At 40.7% G+C, this 18352-nt stretch overlaps 1 protein-coding gene across 1 annotated transcript in view; it reads right to left on the reverse strand.

Moving 5' to 3' along the window:
- Positions 1–5579: 5579 nt before the first annotated feature.
- The window catches only part of SLC35F1 (solute carrier family 35 member F1), a 251369-nt gene continuing 238596 nt past the window's right edge, over positions 5580–18352 (reverse strand). Inside the window, exon 8 of the mRNA XM_059835583.1 lies at positions 5580–5849. Within this exon, the coding sequence (XP_059691566.1) occupies positions 5625–5849 (225 nt within the window). The 3' untranslated portion in view covers positions 5580–5624. The remainder of the gene's footprint in view (positions 5850–18352) is intronic.

Here is an 18352-nt window from a genome sequence, read left to right on the forward strand (position 1 = left end):
TTACGGTGTCTGAGGGTTACAACTGGCTTTTTGTGGTCCATTTGTGGGTTTTTGTCTCATGTTGGTAGTTCACAGCCAGTCTGTGACCAATCTCTGATTAGTGATCCCAGCCCTGTGGAATGAGTGTCCTCCATATAGCAGGAATTGTATTAATAAGCACCACAGTGCATGACCCTGCACTTCAAATTGGAGGAGGAGGATGACGTGGCCAATGCTCTTACTCCAATGACATTGTCACTGCTGTGTTGTTGGCTTTTGCTACCCACTTCGCAGTTGCTGTGGGAACAGATCTATGGCTGCACAAGCAGAGGTGTTCCCTTTTGCAAAGGTTTGGCATATTTTTTATCTTAAATTGTGGATCAGACTTAACAAAACAACTTTTATAACTGTAAAAAGTATTGCTTCCTTATTTGTATGCCATAGCATATTGCTGTTAAGCATTCAGCTTTGGATTTGAAATATTTTGGAGAACTAGTTCTTAATAAAAAAAACCAAAGGGAGACTGGTAGGTTTAAGCTGATTGAGTGTCCTTCAGTGTTAACACATGTTTGATTTAAGCGCAGAAAGATCCATTAAGGACTAGTTATCATCTATTTTTAGAGTAATTCCAAACAATTACTATTCATATGAGTCAAGCACCCAGGCTGAATTCTAGCCAGGCAATAAATGGAGATTTTTGTAATGTCAGAGAGACCCTTGAGCAGATTTGGAGGAAAATACAAATCGACTGTTAGCATGATAAAGCCATGCACACACTAACTCAGTTTCTGGAGCTCTTAATAGCTCAGGAAACATTCACACTGGAAAATCAGACATAAACCAGCACATTGGTGTGGCACTGCTGGCTTTGTAATGTCTGGGGTTCCACGCAGTTATGTTGCAGGGAGAGGCTGGAAATGAGCTCACCAGTCCCCATTCCCTTCGTTACCCTCAGCAATGAAGTATGTGAGAAATACTGATGTGAAGTTTCCTGCGGAGACATCAGGCAAAGAGAGATGGACAGATGCTGGCAAACACTCTTACAGGTGAATACATGTTCAGAAAATCCCTTGCGCTCACACACTCAGGATCTTCCTTTCCTTTCTTCCCATGTGGCCTCTAAATGAGCCAAAGTCTCGTTTTCTTTCTTTCCCCAATTCTGCTCCTCCTGAGACTCCTTTTCCCCCTGATGTCTAATTTTTGTCTCCATCTTTTCTTTTCCTGTTTCAGGACTCTCCAGGGAATACTGCTGCAGCGCAGGGCAAAGCAGCTGGGAGGGAGGACTGGGCAAGACAGCTGCAGACACTCAGTAACTTCTGCCAGATAAGCCCTTCAACACATGCACGTGCGTTGCTCCAGATTAATTCTAGAGTGGTTAACCAGTTCAGGAAGGCAGTGGGGGAGTGGTTTTGTGCCCAAATGAGGGCAACGAATATCAGGATACCTGAGCTAGCCATAGGGGAATGACAGGTTAAGACAGAGGGTGCACAGGAGACCCCTCATCCTTCTGGAGCTGCACCTGGGGACCAGGCAAGATACCTGAGGCTGCCTAATGGCATCTATGCTCAGACATCTTGGAAGGAGTTGTAGGTTAACCACCTCACAAGGGAAAAAAGTCCCCAGCACAGCAAAAAATTATGGCCTGCAGTCAAGACTCACACTTCAGAAGAATCGTTTTAGGCTAAGAAAGCAGAAAAGGAAACAGGCAAGGAAACTAATAACCCCGCTTTCATAAAGCATTTATTTTTTTTATTTGAAAACAGTATACAGGCATTACATTGCCACAGCCAGTCCATATAGGAGCATGCAAATATCAAAATGGAGAAAGGCTTGTTCAGCTTTTTAATGCAGGATTTGGGGTTGGGATTTTGTTTGCTTGGTTTTGGTTTTGGTTCGTATTTCCATCTGCGGTGTCAAGATTAGTGTGCTTTATTATGGCGTTTAACAATAAAATCCTACCCATGGGGTAAAATTTATATTTGTAGCTAGCGCAGGAATACTAAATGGTTTTAAAAAAAAGGAAAGAAAACGATACTACACGCTTGTCAAAATGTTAATAGCACAAGTTAGCAATCTCTACACTATACATTGAAACTTCTTCTTATGACACAGTGGTGCAAAATTTTCAATTGCTTGGTCTATAGTTGTGTGTTTTGAAAGTTTATAGCTGGAACAAAGACAAGGTCTGTCTCCCAGTGAAGGTTTTCATCCAGTAGCAGAAAATTACATCAGTCTTGCTAAGGGCTGCTCAGGGCCAGCAGTATAACAGAGTTTCAGTTCGTTCAGGCAAGAGCTATACAGAGCTAGAGATGTCCTATGCAACACGGAGAATAGCTGCCGGTTAGATAGCTGAACCTTTGCTGGTGCGCACTGAGGTCTCGAACTGCAGAAAACAAGCAGGTAGAAGTAATGTTTTCCTTTACTAGACCTCAGTTTTTCAGTCAACACAGTTACTTGTAAAGCTATACTACTGTTTTCCTTTGAGGTCCATCCAGCGCGAGCGCGCTGGTGCTCATCCAAGTATTCACCTTATTTAACGGGAGACACAGACAGTGAAGCAGCCCCACTCTGCACATCAAACTCCTCCTGTGCAAGTAACACAGGGGATGGTGGCTGGATGCAGAGGGCACACCAAAACATTCATAACTTATTTCCGTACAACAGAGCCTTTTAAAATAGCCTATAAAAATTGCTTCAGATGGCATCTCTCAGCCACCCGTGGATCACAAAGCCTTGTACGTAAAAACTCCCAGTCCAGTGACCTGGCCAGGAGATGTCTCCTGCCCAGCTGTTTCTGAGAAGACTCTAACAAACACCTACAAGTTAGTGTCAGAAAAATGAGGAGGGGGAGGAGGAAGGACTACGAACATTTGGCTTAAAAATAAATACTAAAACAATGAAATTAACCAAAACAATTATGCAAAAAGAAGGAATTGTAAACATGAAACAAACACACACACGCAATCCTCAAAGGTCTCAAGACCAACAAGGGGACTAATGTTCAGAGAAAGGTATTTAATCGGTATAAAAGGTAGCAAAAAAGACTGAGATGACAGGTGCCCGCTAGTGTGCCTCTGGGTACCTGAGGGAGCCGTGGTGGTTGTAACCAGAGCCCCCGCTCCTGGGGAAGGTACGAAACCCACCTCAAGTCGAAGCCCTCCCAGGGCTTGACCCAAGGCTGCTTGCTGACCCCTGTGCACGAGGGTTTCACCTGACCACGCGCTTCCACCTGGACTTCCACCCCACAGACCTTACCCTGAAGTATCAGGTAACCTCTCTTGTGCAGTTTTTAATTTTTTTTCTTTGAATCCCGTAGTATTTGGACTCTCCTTAATATCCCCAGAATACGGACTCTGTTTCTCTGTGGGAATCTTTTTTTTTTTAATCCTCAATGGTTTAAGAGAAGAAGTTTGGAAACATGAGAGCTAAAACGATTAAACAGAGGGCAGGGAAAAAAATCATACATTTGTTATGATTTTAAACCCAAGCCATTTTAACTAAAGCTTTTGGGCCGGTTTTGGGCATGGTTTGGCAATACTGCAGACGCTTCCCTCAGCTGCAGCAGGATCGTGGCAGACAGCCTGAACACGGTGGGACAGAAATTGGCTCTCTTCCTCCTCCAAAGCAAGAATAAGATACAACATATTTCTGCTGTTCAATAGCGTTTTGGCATTTGCCACTTCATGTATATTATGCATACATACTTGTCCCAGTCTGCTTCAGGGAAGTCCCTTCTATATTAAAGCAGAACAGGACTATAAAAGATGAATGTTACCTCAGCAGAAATTCATCCTGCTTGGTTGAACTGCGTGGCCTTTCTAATCTCCAGAGTACAGATTGATTTTTTTTTTTATTTTAAACAGAAATAGGTAAGTTGTATTTTTCAAACATGAAGCCCTACATTTTTGCTTAAGACGACTTCTTCAGCAGAATAACATTCAAACCAAATTCATCTTCTGTGCCCACAAGCAAAATATTCATCAACCCTGCCGTGGACTCCATTTTCAGATACAATGAATGTATACACACTTCTACAGCACTATTGTGTACTTCTTAATCTCCTTCCTTCCAAAGATCCTGAAGCATTTTAAAATAACTTGGTCCCATAGCACCCCTGTGAGGTAGGTAAAATATCATTATTCCCATATATACAGATTGGGAAACTCAGCCACACAGAAGGTAACTCATGCCCAAGATCACACAGAGATATGGCAGATCTGTGAATAAAACCAAGCTCTCCTGGATCCCTCTCCTATCTGTTAGATGTAAGTCCATCTTCCCTTCCTTAATTTTAAATTAAAAATAGATGATGGATGTTGAAATAATGATTTCCTTTTATTGGGCTCTCAGAAGAGCAGACATACAGGCAGAGATGGGTTTTTCATGGTGGTAACTAAGATTTCCCCCATTCTGATAAGGCTCCTGGAGCAGAAGCACAGTTGTGGAGCACACCCTTACTGTTTTCACATGTCCTCAGGAATGTAAGAAAACTGCTGAATTCTTCTGTTAGTTTTGTAGTTAATGAAAAATAATTGGCTGCACCCTGCCGGTATGAATGCCTTTGTGCTACTGCAGCAACACCAGCAGATGGTCCAGTCTTTCTGCTCATGAATTCCTCGCTTAATCTTCCTGATTTTTACAATTTGTGGGTTTTGGTGAAAAACTCACACATTTCTAAATAGCTATTGTTAGAATAATGAACCACAGGAGGCTAAGCAAACTGGAACAGCAGAAGGCGCCCTCGATGCACTGAGTATCTAAAGTAAGTGCCCTGATCCACATGATATGTCATCTTACCATGGAGAGGTACAATACATAGGAAACTAGAAAATGCGTTTTTCTTTTTACAGATTAAAATTTAAAAAGTAAGAAATCTGTGTTAAGTCATGACTACAGAGAACCTAACTCCCTGTCACCTGATGCAGAACCTCAACCACTAGGAAATCTGCCATGGATCATAGAGAGGTCAATGCTTGAGTACTTCACTTCTGCAAATATAGAAAGGCTAAAATGCTCGCCTTATACCTATTCCTAGAATAGAGACGGATATTGTAAGTTGTCCCTCCTCTGGATTCATGGAACAGATTACCCAGAAAGGGCAACTAGACAGATAGCACAGATGAATTCATTGTCTTTCCCTCACCAAATCCAAGGTGCTAGCAAAAATGTGTCAGGATGTTGCTACCACAAGTAACCCATCTATTTTGTGCAAACAAACCAATCTCAGAGAGAAATTAATAGCGACTGCACAAGTGTATTTGCTGTAAAAAGGCGGCTTTTCCACAACTGGTGTGGCTTAGGCATAATATCACTCAGTGAGTGCAAAAACACCCTTCTATGAATTTATTTTTGTAATTTCAGCTTATATATTGAATATTCTTCACAGGTAGTTTGACATTAACTGATTCATATCCAGCAGTTTGTATTGCAAACATACTGCTTATATCGTAAACGAGGGACTGGCATCTCCTTGCAATGAACACCCTGGAACAATTAATTTGTATTTTTATGAGCTTTCCTTATTTGCTACCTTGCAGCTCACTGGTATAACTGCACCTGGTAAATACCTTTCTCTATGTACAATACAGAGATAATGGATATACGAGCTCCACTGAATCATCAGTAGGTGATCAACAGCCCTGGGTTTAAGCAACTCTAACGTGAGGCTCCTCTTCTGTCTCTTGCCCCAGGCTGGTGTATGTTACCGAAGGCTCCAGCTGGCCGGTGGCTGGCAGGTCTACAGCAGGTCCTGAAGGGTTTCGAAACTGCTTGTACACACGAGGATCCTGGGCTACATAGGTGGACGTGGAGGAGTAGAGCACCAGCCCAACAAGGATAGTGAAGAATGACAACAAGTAAAGTCCTGAAAACTAAGCAGAAATGAGTAGAGTCATTAGACACAGCACCAGTTATCCTGAGCTCATGAAGACAGGGGTAGGCACAGGTCCTTGTTTTGGCATGAAAGGCACAGAACAAACCCCCTATCACTGAGATGTCCATTTTTTAAGGGAATGTCTCTTTGAAAGTTGGTTTGCTCCCATTAACTTCCCTGTCTTCCATAACGAACAGCTAACTGGTGCCTTCCCATGCCCCAGACATCTGAAGTATTGTTCAGGTGGGACTTGGGAAAGCTGGGTCTGGTCACAGATCCAAAGCTGATTTTCTTGTGCTTTTAGACAAGCCAACTAATTCTCTGAGTGCAAGTTCCTCTGGCTCCAGTGTGGGGTACCAGCATCTACAGTTGTCTGACAGGTAGGGGACAAATCTGAAGTTAATTACAGCAAAACCACATGTCTGTGAAGTATAACATGCCATTGGTAATATAAAAAGATAATTAAATAAGCATTTAAATAATTTAAATAAACCTTTAAAACAGTTATACTTTAAAAAAAATTAATAAAGGCACTTAAAAAGCCCACCTGCAGCTTCTCTTGCTTGTAAACAGAAAGCACATGCTAGAAGATTTAATGTGATTTCAGAGAGGAAGAACTGCAGCTGTGAAGCATGCTCTAGGTTGACCTCAAGAGGTTTCAAAGTATGTATGGAAGGCATTTTTTAACCAAAAGCTCGAGTACACATACTTTGGCACACAGCTCCACTGGATCAGAGGTCAGTCTGGATTTTCTGACATATCCAGACTCAGCCCCTGGACTAAAAATACAACACAAATAAACTTTTTGGCAATACATTAGTCCTTGCAGGTAAAGGCAAGGGTTTAAAAGTACAGACCATTGGATATCAGCTTTAGACACTGGGTTTCTACTGTGGGGAACACAAAAATGGCTGTAAGCCCATATGACTTGTCTCCTGATCCTAGACTTCAAGTTATTTCTTCTTGCACGCTGCATGTGAGAAGTCCCAAAGGACAAATTGTATAGCCACCTTGTTTGTGGGGATATAGAACTGGGGGTATACACATCAGTACTCAGTGTGACTTTACAAAGCGCCTGTATTCTGCAACTGTCAGGGATCTGTACTTAAATACAAACAACTAGCTGCAACCTGTTATTAGCTGCTTCATGAGGTACTTCACTAGTTTACATAAATTTTTAAATCCTAACGGTGCTTTGATGGATGCCTAATTTGTTTTCTTTGGATCATCTTATCACGGCACCAAATGGATAGACCGGACTATGTTATCTAAGAAGAAGCTTTCTAGCAATTCTGCTTTTTATATTTAAAGAAATAATCACTACGGTGAAAGCAAGTTTTACTTAAGCTAACTTTGTAGCGTTGTTAATCTGTTGCCATTTAAAAGACCTACAGAACCCATGTTCCAACTTCCCACCTGAGGAAGCATTTGGCTTTTTTACAGAACCCATAGTATCTTTGAAAGCTTTGGGCATATAACCCATGGCGTTGTATGTTTTTGTTTCCCACAGCTAGCATGCACATTTTAGAGGGAAAGCACCATAATGGGGAAAGTTTAAAGTGTGTCAGAAGGATTGCAGGCTAGGAAGAGTTCTGCTTTTCATCAGCTGTTAATTGCTTTTTTCCAGGAATGTCACCAGGTCTGCACGTGTCGCCTGGCAGTATGATCTGATGTAATCATCCAGCTGTCCCACCAGCCACAAAGACAGTGTCGAGCCTCACCTTGGGTCTGCTGAAGGATTCCCCTGTGTGACACAGCTCTGAAAAGACTGTTTAGGCTTAGATCTCCCCCATGTGGCAATCAAATCCGAGTCAATAATTTCAAAGCATTTTCCAATTGATATTTTTCCTATTTGCAGTTAAATTTTGCTCTCAGCACTTTCTTCCCCATTTCCTCTTTGTATGTGAACTTGGGTACCACTTGGCAGCAGTGGGCTTGACTAAGATGAAGCAAAACTCAGGAGCCAAATGCATCTAGTTTCCCGAACTGGGAACTAGCTCCCTAGTTTCCCACTATCCCTCCTTCCCACCTTATGCCTGAATTTCTCACCACAGACAGCCAGCTGGCTCGCTCCACTGTCTAACCAGAGTGCCAGCCAGATTTGTGATTGCCTTGTGTCCTGCTGTGAGGAATCTGTGCGGCTTCCAGCAGCTAAATGTGCCCTTTTTCTTGCTCTAGGAGCTGCCCAGCCAAAACCAATTCCCTTTCGCTTTAGTTTGTGGCTCCAGCTCTACCACATCCCCTTCTCCTGGCCATGCCTTTCATTCCTCTCTCAGCAGCTTCCTGCCAGTGGGCTCTTTCACCTGATAACATTCTCTCCGTGGCAGTGTCACCACCAGTGGCAGTGCTCCAGCCTGGGAGAAAGGGTTTGGATGAAGCTGGGGGAAATCTAAACAAAGGCCTGTGAAGCATTTGTCTTTCGTATCTATGCACAGTTAGTGCAAAGAGACCTGGCTCCTGACAGCCCTATAGCAATATCCATCTTTACCTTCCTTAGAAACAGGTTAAGGCTCAGGCTGAATTGTTTTCTGCAGCAGCTTTCTGCAGCACTGAAGTAGAAGGGTTGTTAGTAAGGTTAATACAGGAATAGATACTGTAGGTATATGAGAAATCTCTGGGTTTTGTCAATACTCTGTCAGATTGACACAAAGCCCGTTAAAATCAATGGGTATTTTCCTCCTATTAAAATGGCAATGAATCCATCAGTGTGATGGGACAATGCAGACTTAGTTCATCAAATACAAAATTTGTTGTTCACTGTACTGTGTTCCTCAGACTCTAGCTGAAATCTTCATATTTTATTGAAAATAGGACTTCCAGGCACACTCTCCTGCTATGTCTACATGTACAGTTTTTTTTATCTTGACCTGCAAACCTCATCTGCTGAGATTCACTATTAACAGACAGCAAAAGAGGCACATTCAAAACCAGCAGAAAGAGCTATTCCTAAGAAATGAAGTGAGAGAAGATAATTTTTCATTGCTACCCTCTACGCAGTACCAAACTGCAGGCTCTCAGGAAGTGTGTAATTCCTCTCTTTGGCTAAAAACCTCCTTGAGAATGACACTGTTCTTCATTTTTCTGAGTTATCTCTCACTTTCTACAGAAATATATTTCCTCTGAGAAAAAATATTTTAAAAATATCCAGATTTCCACTTCCCTCTATGCTAAACAGGGTAACTGTAAGCTGTTCAAAAAGTATTACGGTCAGAAATTGTTTGGCTCAGATTAGCTAATGGGTGTCACACACCCTAGAGTAAGCAACCAAAAAATAACTTATGTTTCTATATCATTAAATAATTTTACTATAGATTTTGTATCTACACATATAGGTATATATGCATATAAGCTTGCTTATGTAGTTTATTGAGAAACCAGATGACTTTGTGATTAAATCAATGATCTAACATTCTGAAGTCCTGGGATTGATTTTCAGTCTATTAATTTCTTTTGTGAATGAAAATAATTTTAGATGACCCTCAGTTTCTTACCCATTTAAAAGAGACAGTAACACTTGGTTATTGAATAAAGATGCATTTACAGAACAAAAATGGGAAATACGGATATCACTCTCTAAGGAGAAGGCAGAGACTTCCTTTGCAGAGGAAAAATTGTCTTAGTTACAATAACATTTCAAATTTCATCACTGACATGAAAGGCATCTGCCAAAACTTACTGAGTAGTTAAATCAAATAGTTAAATCAGCGCTACAGATCTTACCATGGCTGCTCCACTCTGACATCTGAGTGTCTATAAACGCTTTCCCAACCAAAAGTATTCAATATGGAACACACAATGATATTTACAACCATTAAAAAATTAAGAAAACATAAAAAATGTATTCTATCTAGACATTATTTAGTACCCGTGGTGAAAATAGCTTACACTAAACTACCGTTAATTTTCAGCATATAAAAAGCACATTTTAGGTTCCTGTCAATTTGAAGATAAACGTACAAAGCAAAACTTAAGCAAAAATGACATAACACGTATAACAAGATTTACTCAGTCTATCAAAACCCGCATTGATTCTGGGTGAGTGGACGTTTCTGGTATTTATCTCGGCGACGTTCCTTAGGGACGCGGTACTTGAATGCATTCGCCCAGCCAGGCTTAGCAGAAGAGCTAATGGCACCTGATGGCTTAGGAGCCAGGGGCTTGCTCCTCGCTCTGATATGTGCTACTGAAGAACCCCACCAGAAAACCACTGCAGCAGTAAGGTCTAGCTGACCACAGAAAATATATGGTGAAATCAGTCTGACTTTGTGTTATCCACGCACAAATTCTTTTACATTAAAAAAGAACAGAATACAAACATATCTGCAGTGGTTTGATTTTTTTAAATAAAATACCTTACAGCAGTGCTAGATACAATTGTAGATGAAGTCTACAAAACCCATCTGAATTTTAGTTCATATACAGTATTTTTGTTCCAAGTGAATAAAAATTAGGCATTTGGGGAGTAAGTCAGTCAAGCATCACAAGATTTCTAAAATAAAGAACAACATAAAGGCATCTGATAACTTAAGATTTTTAAAAATCTAGAATGAACAATTAAGTCTTTCAAAATTTACTCCCCACTATTTCTGATCCCCTGCTTCTTATTATCTCTCCATGCAAAACTTGTCTTTCATATGTGCTTAAACCATTATGGGTAAAATGCTACTACTATTTCCACTTGAGAGTCGTGTGCTTTAAAGTAATCCAGCTGAAAATATAGGTGCAAAATAAATTTCTCGGTGGGGAGAAAACAGTGCATCTGATTTCATCGTCTTGAATAGTGATAAGACAATGGCAGTAGAAGAAAAAAATGAAAGAAAAACTGTTCAGATGGCAGTAAGTTCATGCTTGGGTCTGGAGAGAGTGACTCATTCTTCAGTACACAGATCATGAATTTAGAAGGGAAAGCAGGAAGAAAGGGCATAGAAGTATCACTGTACCACAGCTGGGAAATGCTGCATGGACTAACTGCTGCAGAGGGAATTTGCAGACAAGTATTTCTGACTGTCACAGATGTCCACATTCACGTTACTACTGACACCAGGGCAAAACAATATCCAAAGTGACAAAACCAGACAGATGTGAGTCTGCAGAAAAGCCCACACAGACAAAGAAACTCAATGATTTGCTAATTTTGGTTTTTCACTCAGCTATCATGATAATGATCATGACCATTATTACAATGGTTATGAAAATGCAAATTCTCTTTTACTCGGTCCATTGAACTGGAAATAGCCTGCAGGAGCAGACTACTGGAGCTGCAGCGTTCCAATGCCATTTGTATTTCACAACAGCAGCTGTAGACTGGATCTCTTGGTAGGTAATATGAAGCCTGGCTCCTAGCCTATGGCAACCTAACTGTGCTTTTTAAGTCTTTAAAAGGAATTTTTTGTTATATGACTAACTGAAAATTTAGAATTGTCATGTTTCATCTACTCAGTGATAAAGTATGAAATGGAATAACTACCTTTTCCCCTACCTCCTCTAGAAATTCTCCACATTTTGACAAAAATGAATAATGAAATCATGTCTGTTAATTCAAATTTTAAACCTTAGAGAGAAATGATCGCCTCAGAATCGCACTGATGAAGAGGGACAAAAATGTATGTATCAGGTAGAATTCAATTAGTCCCGTATTTCTGTTGACATCCTCCATGCTATCCAGACAGGCAGTTCTCACCAACGTCTTATTCCAGTCAGTAGGTCTGTGCAGTCTGATGAACCTCTCTGTTTTCCAAACAAATTCAGTTTGTAGCATACACTGCACAGCCAATCACAGCTAAGGCCAATAGAGGTTCCGGCACCGACTTATGTCTTTTCCCCCCTGGGTAATTTCACACATGAGTACCTGAGCAGGCTGAGCTAAGGGAGTTAAAACCAAATTTTTCTCATTATCTTTTATACAGCAAACAGACATTTTCACTCAGTTTGATGAATTGATCGAGAGACTGAGCTTCTTTTTACACTGTTTTCTATTTTTGCCTCCAGTATAGCAAATTAAGTTCACCGTGACCAAGCGCAGAAGTTGCGCTGTGGGATGCACACACTCTCCAGCCAACAGCAGTACCAGGAAGGGTGGGGGCTCTGAGAGCTATGAACTCTCATGGTGCTTTCACTTGCATAGCTGGATATTACAGACGTATTACTTTATTAATAGGAACAGGAGCCAGCATCCTAGTCATAGCTCATAGTGCTCTCTGGTGACTCCCTTGGCTCAGACCCATGAGAATCTGGCCAAATTTGTCTTAGGTCAGGACTGTGACTCACTCAAACTGTTGCTGACTATTTTTGTCCCAGCCTGTGAGAAAGATGTCTCTGTTTTCTCCCACTGGGGAGGAAGGGATGCTCCCTTTGGGATTCAGGGTCTGCCCTGCTCTTTATCAGGAGAACAATCTGCTGGTTCAGTCTCAATTATCGCTGTCTGCCTTCAGGGATGAGGGATAAAGAACCGACCTTTGGCTGATCGCTGCTCCCAGTTGAGAGTTACGGGCAGAATGTTTCCGAGGGATACGTAGACATCTTTCTGAACAGACCGCAGAACTAAGCTCTAGGCAGGTGATAATACATCTTTTGTCATCAACAGAAACTGGGGCTGTCACCAACAGTGAAACGCAGTATTTTGTAAAACCCAAATGGCACCAAACACCAGAAGGGCTGCTGTGAGTTTTCCAGACTGCATTTGAACAGATAAAACTTGCCCACTTGAACCTTTATATGTCCTGCCAGATCTCTCATATCTTTAATATAGAGATCCCTAAAGGGACCCAAACCACTGAGATACGGTTTAGCATGTCTTCTCAGCTCTCCAAATGCAGAAACTTGAATGCCCAAGCAGAAGTATTGGTTCTCTTGCCGAGAAGGGTACCAAGGGGTGCTGGACAGCTTCAGTAATGATGATGATAACTTCTGGGCAGGGAGTCTGTCCACTACAGCAGGATTGCATTATCTTCACACTTTAACAACCTCCAGCTATTTCCAAGGCAAACTGTGAGGAAATAGTCTTAAGTGATGACTTAAGGTCCTATCTTGCCCTCTGAACTCAGCTGGGATGCAAAGTGAAATTTGTAGCTAGTTCTTCCACATCTTTTTTCTTTTCTTTCCTGTCCATTGGCAGTCACATCATAAGAAGTTTTTCCCTGGTTGAAGGAGGTTTGAGCTGCAGGGCACGTCTCAACACATCTTTGTTGCTCATGCCAGCCAGAACCCAAAGCGAGAAGCATCTGGCTTGCTTCAACAACAGTGAAAACCTGACATCAGCCTCCTTGCCAATTGGTCAAAACAAAGAAGCCAAAGGAAGTTTTGCCTCCATCATTTCATGCATGAGAGAAAGGCCATACTCCTCAATTGCTGCTGCCTGATTGCAGCCTCAATGTGCTCTAACTCAGATGAAACACTGCCTGTTACTATGGCTGATCGACTCCTGCTTATACTGAATTGCAAATGTTGCACAGAAATTGTGATGTGAAGTAATCATATGACACATTTTCTATATTCTCCAGTTGATTCTCAAAGCTCCTGTTCTAGTGCTTGCATGTTTTACTGTAAGTAAAACACAGTGGTCTATGCCTTCTGTCATACAGCAGCACCCTCTTTTTCAATCCTTGCACGGTATTTGCTGGTGGGCACAGTTTAACTGATAAGACAGTGGTGAGTGGGAAAGTCCTAAGCTCTTAGGTGCTGAGGTTATCTATATGGGAGAAAAAGGAGGAGGGGGTTAATGGAAAACTGTCACCACAAATTCTGTTAAAATTTGGGAAACTTCATAGTTTTCCTGGAATTCATTGGTGGAATAAAAGAAACTTATGGAGAAAACTGATAGCATTTGGAGATAACTCTCCGATGTCGATGTAGGTAGCTGTACGGCAAACACTGGTTTTGCACAAATCTGTATGATTTCATGCTTCTCAAATGATATCATCAGAAAAATTTCATAACAGGCTGTCCTTTCTAAATATGTGCCTGCTAGGGCAAAATGTTTGTGTGAAATGGCTTATCTTCTTTTCCTGGGTGCCGGGAGAGAGGGGAATGCTGCTTTCTCTTCTGTTTCCCTTTGTTGCCTCCACCATCAGATGTGGAGAAAAAATGAGCCTGTGTTCAGTACCCCTGCGGTACCAGCAGTCTGTCCAATTAAAAAATGCAAGGTAGAATGAGTCCTGCAATCTGTTTTAATCTTATCTACATAGGAAAGAGATTTTTATGTGAAGTTAAAACACTTATATTACACTGCTCTAATTTCCTGTGAACATTCTTACTGTGGGATAAGGGGGCTTCATTTCTGGTTATTTTATATCAATCACTCGGCAAGACAGTGGCAAAGCAGTTATCCTTTTAAATGTTCTTAATACTAAAAGGAGGAGCACAACAGAAATGCTTATAAAAATAAAACCAGTGCCCTCTCCCCACTTTTACCTTTCAATATTCTCTGCTGGTTTGCTCTATCAGCTGTCAGTTACCATGTATCCTTCTGGTTTTGTGTGTTACGTATTTAATATAGTAGCAGCTGTCTGCTGTACTTAATTCTGTGTTACTGTGTATGAGGCCAATTGTGTTCAGTGTGTTCAAAACCAAGGTTACAATAATTGATTCATCTTGGATCCTTTGTTTATATTTTTCTGCTCAATCTAACAATATGTCCCTGCAGTACTGCTCTTCTAGAATGGCGTTCTTTTCTCTCAGCCATACAAACGGGGAGAAATCCTACCCTGAGAAACAAGGAATATGCAGCTGCAGTTACCACTACCATGAGGGACTATATAAGCTGTCTGGAGGGAGTGTGATAAGGCTGTTTCGCATCGGGGTTCTCCGTGCTCTGGCATGTTTGCTGCAGGGAATGTGAGGCCAAACTTCAGGAGCTCCAGGAGTCTCAACCAAGTCAACTCACAAGGCAGGCGCATGAGGGATTCAGAACAGAGAGTACATCCTAAGCCATCAAATCCAATCCCCCATTACTGCATACAGCCAGATCACATATTCCATCTGGCAAATATGCTCTGTCCTCCTGTAAGCATTATTAGGGTTTTTGTCGACTCCCCCCTAATCTATCTGAAGTCTGTTCTGAAACCTCCCTGCTAAGATAGCCAAAAAATCCCCCTAATTTCTACTCCAAATTTATGCATTCTCAGTTTCCACCCGTATGTTCTTATGTCTTTAGTTCAAATAATTCTCCTTTCTTCCCTGTGAATTTATAGATTAATTTCTATATGTTGAGGTATTATAGTCCCTCCCAGTCCATCAGAAATCAAAGCTATGTTACATACAGCAAACTTTTTTTAGGATTTGCACATTCAGTACATCGTTAGCAGACACATGCTTACTCTGCCAAGGCTTTGGAGCAGTAAGAGAAAAAGCTCTGTTTGGCCCTCTTGGGCTGACCAAGCTACAGCTAGCAAAGTGCTGCCCTGATTTGTGCTGTCCTATGGCATCAGCACTTCTCCATCAGTACTAGAAATACTTAGACTGACCTATTTGGGAACAGCTTTGTCACAATCGTGCTCAAATCCCTCCCATCTGTTGCCACAGACATCACCTCGCGCTTTGTGCTTCATAGCATTTCTCAATGTCATCCAGTTCTTGCTGCCTGATATTTTAATCCTTCTTTCTACTGAGGGTGCCAAAGCTATTACTACAGTCACTACACAAGACTGGTCTTCAGACCAACTCTTTGGGACCTCCATCGGTGAGCTCCTTTTAGCAAGCTGTTTCTCTCTCAGCACATTGCTTTGTCCTTTATCCTCATTAGCCAGTTTCTTACCTAGCTTCCAATCTTTAGAGTGCTAATCCTGTTTCTTAGCTTAATTGATAATTTTCTACACTGCACCGTACAAAAACCTTACAGGTTAGATCTACCTTTTTTTTTTTTGTCTACAAAAATCTGTTAAATTATCCGATAGACATCAGATTTAGATTGGCATGATCTACCTTTTGTGAACCAGGTTGCATTTAATCCAATTTTGCATGTCCCTAATTATTCCGCCCTGGTGTCTACTCCTGATTTTAGTTTATTGCCTACTTCATATACAATTCTTCCAACTGTCTATATTCCCAAACTTGAAAGTATTCAGATTATTGTGTTCTGTTTCTACTTCTGATGTAGCAATTTCCATTTCTATGAATTATCGTGCCTTGTCTTAATATTTAACTCTTGTCCTTACTAAATGTGACAGAAGGTCCCAATTCTGTTTTGGTGCCACACTAAAGGTTGTTTAATTTTGGCCTCTGCCATCTTTGCATAGCAAAACTATTTCTTCTCTTCATATACAAGAAGAACTTTTTGCTGTTTGTTTCACTTTCTTCTTCATTGCCAAGCTTGGTTTATCTCTTATAGCAATTAGACTTTACTCCTTTTCTTTTTCACCTGTACCGTACCAGTTTTCTTCTGTGATTATTCTCTACTCCTTGTTTTCTCTCTGTTTAACAATTTTTTTAAAGGGATCATTTGTCCAGTTGCATCTGGAGCTCTCCCCTACAAATTCTCTGCTTGTACTTAAGATACAAAATCCGGATTACTTTAAGTCAAAGCTATTTCAAATCTCCTTCAGACTGATTATGAGCCTTTTAAAGACCTGAAAGAGCAGATACTCTTGCTTGCTAAACTTAACACATGCAGGTGGTGAGAATAACTCCAGAAGTTTACTTCAGTTAATGAAGATATATTTCTTAGCAGCAGTGCTGATGACAAGCATCTATCCCATATCATGGGTTTGAAAGCTTCCAGTTTAGTGGGAAGGGGGAGTTTAGACAAAAACAAAATGTTCTTTGAAGACGTTCTAGCAGTTAATAAAATACCCTACTGCTTAGAAGTGATGTCTTCTGACTGATGTTATGTCTGCGTGTTGACCCATTCCTTCATTTTGGTAGGAAACAGAAGGTAATTTGGATGCTTTAACCCTGTATGTCTGTAGCATTCATTGATTTGGCTGATAGGAGGCAGAACTGGAGTAAGCACTTCAATCCAGTTGGTTAATAAAAACAGATACAATTAATTAATTTCCAATTTTACGTACGTTTCTTCCAGTGGCTCATGGACCATGTGGACAGCCAGGCATAATTCTTAACACACTTCCTAAATATTCTACCTTCTTTTCCAGTCACTTCTGGAAACAAGGGCTTACTCAATTCTGTAAGAAATCTCCAAATGTATAATGCAGCTATTGTATTTAACCCTTATCATTTGCTTTCAAAGATGATTCTGTCTACATCTCTGGGGAACTTCTAGCCTTTGTTTCCACATGTTAAGGTGGAAATAGCATTCAATTTGAAGAATCATAATTTGAAAATCTTTGTAGACTTTCAGTAACTGAACCTTATTTAAGCTTTTCAATGCAGCTGTTGCTTTGCTAATTCATTACCTTCCTTTGGCTCTCTCCTCTGGGATGCAAATTATTGCTGAGGTATGTAACTTGACACATTCATTGTACTCCCTTGTCTTCAAAAGTATGCTTGACTTGGGAAATGCTGAGGTTCTTATTTAATTTTTTTTCCCCACAAATAATTATGAACCTAAGTCTCTTGGCCTTTGTTTTCATATTCACTGAGCTATCATTTAGAAAAGGTGTGTTGTCAGTAAGATCCAGCTCTTTTAATAGGATGTCTTTGTTATGTTTTTCTGTATGTGCTTTTTCTTGTATTAAAGTAAAAGGCAGGATTTAAAAGAAAAGATTAGAGAATTCATATGTGTTTGATAGCAAAGGTTTTTTTACCCTTTTTTTTTTTACTTTCTGCAGTTCATCCAAATAATTTTCCTGTTTTCAGTCGTTATTCATTGTTCCACTCCCCCAAATTTTCTTTTTCAGCCCATGTTCACCAGCACCTTTAAAACCCATATGGTTTTGTTGAAGATTTATCATTCACGAGCTAATTATTTCCAATAACAGGAAGATTTACACTAATACATCTGCACTTTCATATTGGGTAGGAATTATGAGCACTTCACTCTTACTTTCCACATGACTCTTCACTACTTTTTCCAAAACACTACTTATTTCCTTCATACTGTAAGAATTAAACTTCATAATGTAATCTGTGGTATATTTAAGAGATCTCTGAACAACTTTTTCCTTGTATTGAAACATGAAACTAATTCAAACAAGTTAATTATTTGACATGACTGTTACTTGGCTCCAAGTGCTCAAAGCCCGCTGTTACAATACTTGGCTTTTTCCATTCCTTTAAGTTAATAATATCCAATTATTAACTCCAAATGAAATTGATGGATGGAGGCCTTATGCTAAATGTAAGGATGCTATTGCATGTTCCACCAGTACAATGCTGTGGCCTCCCTTTGGCTGCTATAATGCTCACGTGTCTGGAGTGTTGTTGAGCCTGGGAGCAAAGGTGGGGACAGAAGAGACTAGTGGGATTGCCTCTTCTGAGGCGGACAGCAGTGACTTCAAATTACATACAAAATGAAACAGCATCCTGAACTACACCCCACCCCCCCAATTTCCTAACCATTTCTCACTAGTTCCCTAAACACTGCTCCCCCTTACCTACCCCTGCTAA

This window comes from Gavia stellata, chromosome 2 (assembly GCF_030936135.1).
Source record: "Gavia stellata isolate bGavSte3 chromosome 2, bGavSte3.hap2, whole genome shotgun sequence".
NCBI classification, from domain to species: domain Eukaryota; kingdom Metazoa; phylum Chordata; class Aves; order Gaviiformes; family Gaviidae; genus Gavia; species Gavia stellata.